Source organism: Protobothrops mucrosquamatus, unplaced genomic scaffold, assembly GCF_001527695.2.
Source record: "Protobothrops mucrosquamatus isolate PMUCROS unplaced genomic scaffold, P.Mucros_1.0 scaffold181, whole genome shotgun sequence".
NCBI lineage: Eukaryota > Metazoa > Chordata > Lepidosauria > Squamata > Viperidae > Protobothrops > Protobothrops mucrosquamatus.
Genome location: NW_015386540.1, coordinates 2,843,500 through 2,853,122, shown reverse-complemented (window position 1 = coordinate 2,853,122; position 9,623 = coordinate 2,843,500). Strand labels below are relative to the sequence as shown.

The following is a 9,623-nucleotide window of genomic DNA, read 5'->3' as shown; positions in this document are numbered from 1 at the left end:
ATTGAAGGTTTCGCATCTTGCTGAAATGGCAAAAATTTCGGCTTATTTGAAGAATCACTCAAATGAACAATTTTTATCAATATGGAGAAGATGGATTGTTTATATTCAAAATAAGCATAGAATGGTGGAATATAATCTAGGCTTTTAGATAATTTGTTTCTTTTTTTACATATTTCACCTACTTATGTAGAATAATATTCTGTGGAGTTAGGGATATTAATAGTAGTTTACTTTTAGTTGAATAGTATCCTGGGATAAGGTTTGGGAAGTCCGGGGGGTGGGGGGTGGGGGTGGGGTTTTCTTTTTTGCATTGTGATGTACTTGTGATGTGTTTTTTTTTATGATAAAAATAATAAAAATTTATATCTTGAAAAAAAAAAAAAAAAGAACATTAGAATAAAACTTCAATTATACAAGTTCAGAGATGTAAAATGGTGTAGCCTGGGACTGCCTATACATATTTTGTCAGTATATGTGTTGTGTGTATGGCCAAAAATATGGTCTGTAATTGGCATTTTTGTTTTGTTTTGATGTCTTTATATAGCTAACTGTGGTTGTAAGATTATGAGTGCTTAAGGTATTATTTTTACCACATAAAACCTCTCCCCCAAATCCCAAAGGTGCTTTTCAAAAGGCAACTGGACTTTCTTTATTTTTATTATGCCATTTTATTATTGGCAACCTCTACTATATTGTCATGATTCTCCCTCTTACAATGCATTCACTTTGTTCCTACCTATCTTAAGCAAGCCAAGATATAAAGAATAGTTTTTTAACACTTCCAGAGTTAATAGCCAGCTACATCTACATATTCCATTTGAATGAATTCAAGCATCTATCCTCCTAATTCCATTTATCAAATCCTGGACAAATTTTGTATATATGCTTGTATATTTATTTGTTTAATACTCAATCAGCTGTTTCTCATGCATTCTCTTTTTACATCCTTCTCCATTCAAATAGGCAAGCTGAACAAGCTGGTAACCATAGTTCTCCTCTCTTGCACATGCATTTCATGTGTACAAACCAATCATTGTATCTTATTAGATAATAGGTAAGTTAGCATGTATAGTGGTGCTTAAAAGTTTGTGAACCTTTTGAATTGTCAATATCTCTGCATAAATATTACCTATGTGATCTGTTCTCCACACAAGTCCTAAAATTAGGTAAAGAGAATCCAATTAAACAAATGAGTTAAAAACATTACACTTGTTTTGTGTATTTATTGAAAATGCTCCAAAGCCAATTCCCCCTTTCCTTTTTCAACATTCTAAGCTCCCTTCATCCTAGCTATTTGTTCCTTTCAGATACTTTTTTTAAAAAAAGTTTTGGCTACAGTACTCATTTCTATATCTGTTTTTTGCAATCAAATCTATTCTTTTACCATGAGATCATCTGTAACGGTCCTGAAATAAATTGTGCAATGTACAATTCCCAAACTCCTCTTGTCTTTGTTTGATTCATACTAAATGCTCAAGCACTATTTGCTAAGGTTAGATACCATTTTATCAGAGCCCCAGTTTATTTTGCAATCTGCTGAGGGTTTTCTCTTTTGTTTAGAAGGAATTGTTCTAATTGGATAATGAACCTATTTTCCTCTATTAAATCTTGGAAATATGGATTGATGTGTGTGGGGTAATGCTGACAAGTGACTGGGAGTAAAATAATAATAATAATAAACCAGCTACTTTTCAAATCCCAACTGGCAGAACTTCCACAAAACTCAGAAATTTAGACCAGTTTCAGAAAGCTCAAGAGTAAAATGGAATTTCTTGACTAACAAAAAACAGCAATGATTGTAAGCAGTCAAGCCTTGTAATTCATGGGGATATAGATTAAGTCTTGTCAAACAAAATCCCAGAACCACAGTAAATGTGAATATTCACAGGTGTAGGTTGTTGTTTTTTGTTTTACTTTCACCTGGATTTTACCATGAACTTAAAACTGCTCCAGATTAACTGGAGAGATTTTTGTATGTCTCCTGATCAGAATAGCTCTAATATAGTTTCACCTTGAGACTGAAGGGGCCAGCTGTCCCAAGGATACCAGCCCTCGATTAAACAAGAGAAAATCTCAGTCAGACACTTTTTGTTTTATGTTTCCATCTGCTACTAAGCAATTCCTTCAAATGCCCTTTGCAGAACTCAACCTCTGGTTGTCTCTACTGCTTCTGCGGCCCTCTAAACTTTTATAGTACAAATATTACTTAACTTAGTCTTGCAGACGTTTCACAGCATTTATATAAGAAAGTGCTGGAAATGACATGTCCCAAAACATGCTATAAGATGGGAAGAAAATTATAGCATAATAAAAGGCTGAGGCTTTGCTGGTAGAAGGCTCAAATTTCAAACTTAACTCTTCAACCTAAAGATAGGCAACATGGTCTTTGTCAGACCATCAAGTAGTTCAGATCAATATTTGAAGCAAAATATCCAAACATATTTGGATATGATTTAAATGGCAGCTATAACAATGATCCAGCTGCCTGAGGGAGAGAGAATCTAACAGCAATCTAATGATTGCTAAACTTCTTAACTGCTAATAATGCATCCCTCTTCATTGGACATACTCAAGCAGAGGGTGGACAACTATTAAACTTAGATTCTTAATTTTTATTTCTGTGCTAAGTATGGGGTTGAACTCGCTAGCCCAAATAGAATCCTAATTCTATTATTCTATCTTGGAAAATACAAATGACCATAAAGTAGGATACAACCTTCAATTAAATTGAACTGGATATGTTGGAACTTTGTATCAAATTCAAGTTCCTTTCAAATGCTCACCACAAAACATTACATCTTCATTCCAAGCTAGGAAGCTAGCAGGGGACAAAGCATAAAGTTCCTTTTTATTCCCTTTGGATGAGCCCCAGTCAAAGTGGGAGGTGATGGCGTTCATAATTGCTAATCACATATAAGGCTGTTAATGGAAGCAGTCCTATATTTACAGTAAAAGCTGGAGAGTACAGAATTTTTTTTGTGTTGCCAAGAACAACTGTCCCATAGGAATATGCAGGATTTCCAAATGAAACGTGGAAGATGTGTACAGATTGTCCTCGACTTACAGCAGTTTGTGAGCGGCCGTTCGAAGTTACAATGGCACTAAAAGTGACTTATGACCACTGCAACATCCCTGTGGTCACATGACCAACATTTAGATGCTTGGCAACTGACTCATACTTATGAGTCCCTGGATTATCTGATCCCCTTTTGCAACCTTCTGACAAGCAAAGTCAGTGGGGAAGCCAGATTCTCTTAATAACCATGTTATTAACTTAACAACTGCAGTGATTCACTTAACAACTATGGCAAGAAAGGTCGTATAGTGGGCCAAAACTGATTTAACAACTGTCTTGCTTAGCAATAGAAATTTTGGGCTCAACTGTGGTCATAAGTCGAGGACTACCTGTATTTCCAATCTCTTTAGCTTCAGGACTTCTCTGAAGAATAGAGATGCATATTTATCATATCAGAATGAGATGTGCATACTTTTCAATATGTCCCCAATATGGGTAAGAACCAAATAGTGACTTGGTTTGGAAGCGAGCATCTCCATTCTTTAGAGGTATGGAAAAGAAAATGCTTCCAGCTTCTCCTCCTAGTTTTTAGGAACATTTCTCAAGGGAGACCTAAGTATTACAAAAGATGAAGGGCCTTCATATCATCATTTAGGGCCTCTTTCACTCTTATTTTCAAAATTCTGACAGCAGGCACAGTGATGTAAGTCACATGCTATGCAGTAAACAATATTAGAAGGGACAGCATAGAGCAATGGTAATAGCTTCATATACATTCTAAGGTTTCATTCCACTCTCAGCTCCCCTTCAGTGTCCTTTACTGTTACATGAAATCATTTAAGTAGGAAAAAGCAGGGAAATGATCATCTCCTATTTCTTTCAGTGAACAAACGCTGAAAGAATTGTGTGGGATTTTTTTCTGAACAAATAGTCTAATAATGCCTTTACACTTTATATCTTTGTTATTTCCTGCTGTTGAGAGTGCAACTAAATATTAAAAATAATTCTAGTAAATATATTTCAGACATATTTTAAGATATTTCTTGTGAAACGATAGCCTATTATAACCTTCTACTCTCTAAATGCACATGTAACAAATACATGAAAAGGAGTACCTATTTTTTTATAGAAGCATGATGCAGTTCTAAATTTAGCATCATTTCACATCTACAGCTAACTTCTCAAATCAATTAAAATATGCTTCCTTTTACTTCATATATATTATTTACTGCTCAACCAGAGTGTGAAATAAACAATTAAAATCAATGGAGATATTTAGGTAATGGAATGTCTGTGAGCTTCCAGTGTTACTAACCCAGTGCCGTCCACCTGCAGTTCTAAAATATTTGGAGAACATTACTATGATGAAAGATTAACATGACATATTTGACCTAGGCTCTGTGTAGACTTACTCCGTGCTGGACATAGGCTGGGTTACACTTTGTGGCAAGCTATGATGTGTTTTGGTTTATTTGCCACCATATTTTGAGATCCTTAGTCAGTATCTCTTATAAATAACGATGTATAGTTTACTATGTTGTACAAATCTACCCAGTTGTGTTCTATTCAGTAGATTGGGGTGAACAAGACATGGCTTAGTATGATATGTGGATTAAGTAACTGCTTTGATTAGCTTACTCAGGTCCAATTTTTTTAAGGACTTGGATAGCAGCCTGCTCCTCAGCCATTCCATAGAATAATTTTCTCTCATTCCCCAAGAGCTCTTTAATTTGCTCCACCAATGACTCTCTCTCTCTCTCTCTCTCTCTCTCTCTCTCTCTCTCTCTCTCTCTCTCTNTGTGTGTGTGTGTGTGTGTGTGTGTGTGTGTGTGCAAGAGAGAGAGGGGGGGGAGAGAAAATAACTTGGAGATTATGGCTGGCCATTTTGTGTTCTCCTCTTGCAAGCACGCAAGAAAAAAATTCAGCATCTTCCCAACTGGCATGGCCCCACCTTGCAGTATGTCTCATGCTGCTGAGGCATTTTGTTCAGAGGTCAGGAATGTTGGCAAGCTACCATAGGATTTAGGAAATCATTTACAGAGTGTGTTGAAATGCCTATGCAGGGCATTTCCCGCAAAAGGCAGAGGGAACCTCACGTCACAATGACCCAATACTCCTCACATACTCTAATCTGTACTCCAACTATACAAAAACCTTTGGATCGTGTGTGGACTCTCCCACATCAGATGACTTAATATATCAAGGACAGAAATTTGTATGGAGGTGACAACCAGCTTAGAGCACTGCAAACTTCTTGGCTTTCAGAAAGCAACCTGAAAGCTTGAGATTTTAGTTTCTATTTTCTTTCTTTGAGAGTTGAGTAACCATCACCAAGATAAAAGATTAGTATATAAAGGACATGATATTGCCCTCTAGCTTCAGTAGGATTCACAACTAGTATTACTATATAGATTACCTATATCCAAATGATACAAAATGACTAGACTGTTGTAGACATGGATTATAACATGTGATAGTTCCAGCTGATTTATGCATCTGAGGGAGTCTTCTCAGTATACATCTAGATACAGGTCAAAACAGTACTTTAAACTCAAGCCAGAAGACTGTTTCTACCAGCACTTTGAGTTTTTCAATCGTCACAAAATATCTGTAAGGGTTGGTTGTTTTAGGACTACACATTCTGAATCAAGTAAGTATATTTATGGTTTAAAAGAGTTCCTAAACCAATTGGCTTCCAACTTAGAATTAGATTGTTTTGAAACATAATTTCTTCTAATGATGATAATACTTCCAATATCAAAGTGCCTCAAATCATTTTTCAATTAAATATCAATAAAATACATGCAAGATGCATTAAAGCAATATAAAATAAGACTAATGGGATAAGGATTTTTCTTATGGTTTTCTTACTGACTATTCTCTTACATTCTACTTTAGTTCAAATAGCATTATTATGGTTTGTCCACAGTCAGCCAGATGTTCAGACTGGATCTAGCATTTATTATTACTATTACTGTTGTTGTTGTTGTTGTTGTTGCTCTTTTTGGATATCCTTGGAAGAACAAGGCAGAGTATAGCACTCCCTCTGTTAATTCTGCCTACAACAATGACCCTGTGAATTAAACTGAACTGGAAAACTGACTAATCCAGAGTCACCCTATGCAAATGGATTCACATCTAGGTCTTCCTAGTCCCGGGAATAAAAAGCTTGAAATGAATCCTGGTGAACTCAGTAACATTTAGGTACATACATTACATTTAAGACAAATCAGTTGTTTGCCTGCTGAAAGTGAGAATGTTGCCGGTTCTTTTGAATAGTTATGTGTTTCAAAGGGAGGGTTCATGGAACTGTTTTTCAGTTTGATACAACATTCCTAACAGTTTCATTCTTCTCTTTTGACAAGTCAAAACAAACCAGGAGCTCTTCAGTTATCTATGATTTCCTACTGGTTTTGGAATACGGCAAAATGTTAAACTTAGATCTTGCCCCCTTCCCTCCATCTTCAGAAGCAATAATGTGTCATTTATGCATTCCTTTGTACCTGCCAAGTCCCTACCTAACCAATTAAATATTCTTTTAATTTAAAAAATGAAAGAAAAGTTAGCATGGTACAAAGCAAAAGACTATGTTCAAAGGTCTCCTATAGATCTAAAGGCATAAATAAAAATCAAGAGTTGGTTGCCACTCAGTTCTTTGCCTTCTGATACAAAAGTGATTTGTGATTAGTCACATTCACTACAGCAACCATTTTGTGAGAGTATCTACATTTCACTCTCAATATTTCTCACTGGCCCGAAAAGATTAAGGACCCTGACCTACTGTACATTTCTCTTAAACTGAAACCATATAACTGCAAAGTGCAGCTGTAAATAGGTAAAGGATAATCTTGACCATCTTCTGCTTTATTCTGATTCTATGTTTGATCACAGCTGTTCAATAGCTGTAAAGCACTTGCTGAAATCAACAGGTTGGATACAGGCAATGAAAATCATGTATAGTAATGTTCATTTATGAAACTATATGTCGGAGATTTTATAATAATAAGGGTTTTACTGTGAGAAGCAGGATTAACTATATCATTTATTAGGGGAAAGAAATAGCGGCTTTAACCACTGTAATGGAATGGAATATAAATCAGAGCCAAACCAATGAAAAAACCTTTGTAGTGCAGTGATTTAAATATTGGGTTAGCACCCAGGAAAGTCGGGTTAATGTCCAGCCTTAGGCATGAAAACACACTAGGAGCCTTGAGCTAGTCACTGACTCTCAGTTCAACTCTCAATGATTTGAGCTAGACACTGACTCTCAATTCAACTCAATTCAACAGAGTGGCTGTTGTGAGGACAACATAATGGGAGCCTCATATTGAACCTTTCAAGAAAAGATGGGATCTAAATCTAACAATCATTTGTCCTTTTTTTCATTCACTTGTGTCCAATTCTCAGAGACTGCCTGACAAATTCATGAAGTTTTCTTGGCAAGGTTTTTCGGAAGTGGTTTGCCATTGCTTCCTTCCTAGGACTGAGAAAAAGAGATTAGTCTAAGATCATCAACTGGCTTTGTGCCTAAGGCAGGACCAGAACTCATGGTCTCCCAGTTTCTAGCCTGATACCTTAACCACATACTGGCTCATATCATGTTCATATAATCACTCACTATCCATGCCACTTGTTACCAGCATTATAATGTCTTTGAATTGTTCTCAGTGATGTTTATAGAGTGACCAGCAATGTAATTGGGTATTGAGTGAGTGAGGTTGTGTGAGTAAGGAGGCAATCCATATAAAGATCAGCTATGGGAAAGGCAGCTGGAACAGTGTATCGTTCTCTCATCTCAGTCAGCAGGTTATTAAGCCACCGTGGTGGGAAAAAAACCTTTAATCTCCATTTAATTATTTGAAAATAGATTACATCTCCTAAAGAGTTCAAGGTCATCTCTTCTGTGTTAAAATTGATCTTTATCTTCTTTGTTGAAGCATGGCAGCAGTGAGGTTAGCTGGTATTAGGATATAATTGTTGCTGATAGCAGAATTATGTCCATTTATTCTTTTGTCCAGTGCAAATTGCCATAAGGGGCAACAGACACAGCTTTGCATTACATGGGAAGATGAGCAGGTGTATATATCCCTGATGTGGAGGATATTGTTCCCATTAAAGTCACCCACAGCATCAGGAATTAATATATCTAAAACATTTGCCATGTTATATAATCACCTTTTCCCATTGTTGTTACAAATGCCTGAATGTACAAAATGAAAATATGTAGTACCTTACCTTGAGAAGTATTTCTTCTGCTGAAACCCAGAATGGCTGTTTCAGCATCCCTCAAATATTCAAGTAATCAAAGGTAGGAAATTGCCTTATCCAGGTCAGATCGTTAGTTCTCTTAGTTCACTACTGTCAATCAATTGATAGTATTTCTCTAGATTACAAGCAAGGTTGTATTCCAGGACTGAATTTAAGATCTTCTACATATAAAGTTGATGTTTTATTACAGAACTACAAGATAAATTCTTTGAAATTAGCATTTCATTATTCTTTCTGGATTGAAATGTGTAAATAATGTATTGTAGTACAAATGCTTACAGTGTGTTATCCTATTATATATAAATTGCACAGCATACTAAATTATATCCTACTATATACATTATTTTTCCCATCAGCATTCCAATTCATTAAAGTAGCTTGAAATTAAGTATCTCTGACTGTGTTATTTTTTCATTTGGTTTTAACACCAAGTCCCATTGTAGGTTACAAGGCATCAGGCTTTCAAATCATGATTTGGGCCCTTAAAACAAAACCAGTTCATTAAATCAGGATGTTTAAACCATGGTTTAAGTCATAAGGGACAGATTCAAATATTGCCCCAGTGTCAAGTACAAACAAGCAGGCCACTTGGTGTTTATTTCATAACTAAGGCCATATACATGTAAAAAATGAATTCTTTTTTAAGGATCATTCTTGATGAAGAGTATTTGATTCACTTCCAGAAAGTTGTTCTTGGGTTTGAAAGGTGCAATAATCAAACATTATCTATTTATAATCAACCTCAGACTGCACAGTGAATCCACTGCAGCAATAGCAATCAGAGCAAAATTCCTACCTGCTAAGGCTTTAATGCGAGACCTCTCAAACAGCCGAGCAGAACTATTCTCATTGTCCCAGTCATCCACATCCCAGCGGTTATTAACATCGCTATATTGCTGTTGGATTTCAATGTTGTCATAGTCTGTTGCTACTGTTGTCGTCATCTTGAATCTTCTCAAACGGGTCTCAGCATCAGCTACTCCTTAGGAAATCTGCAATAAGAAAACAGAGGGGGTGAGGGTAAATAATTATTGATCATTTGGAAGCTTCAAAAAATGGATAAATAACATCAGCTCTATCATTGTACAGTAAAAGATCAGATTCCTCAGTGCATTCATGGCTGTGCACTTCCAAAGCAGCATTTGACTGGGGCAGTTCACTGCTGTGTTCCCAAACAGAGTGTGCTTTGACTTCTAGTGATAATTCCCCAGCTGCAAAAATGGTTTTCACATCAGTAATATTGAAGATGAGCTGATAAGGTTTTCCCTTTTCCCTTTACAGTATCCATACCAGATAATAGTTATAAAGCATTCAGTAATATTAAGGACTAATGTCTGAG

General features: G+C 36.1%; 1 protein-coding gene across 1 annotated transcript in view; it reads right to left on the bottom strand.

The window, feature by feature from the left end:
- Window positions 1–9,268, bottom strand: part of SPTBN1 (spectrin beta, non-erythrocytic 1) — a 128,285-nt gene extending 119,017 nt beyond the window's left edge. Inside the window, exon 1 of the mRNA XM_015813692.1 lies at window positions 9,081–9,268. Within this exon, the coding sequence (XP_015669178.1) occupies window positions 9,081–9,228 (148 nt within the window). The 5' untranslated portion in view covers window positions 9,229–9,268. The remainder of the gene's footprint in view (window positions 1–9,080) is intronic.
- Window positions 9,269–9,623: the final 355 nt, after the last annotated feature.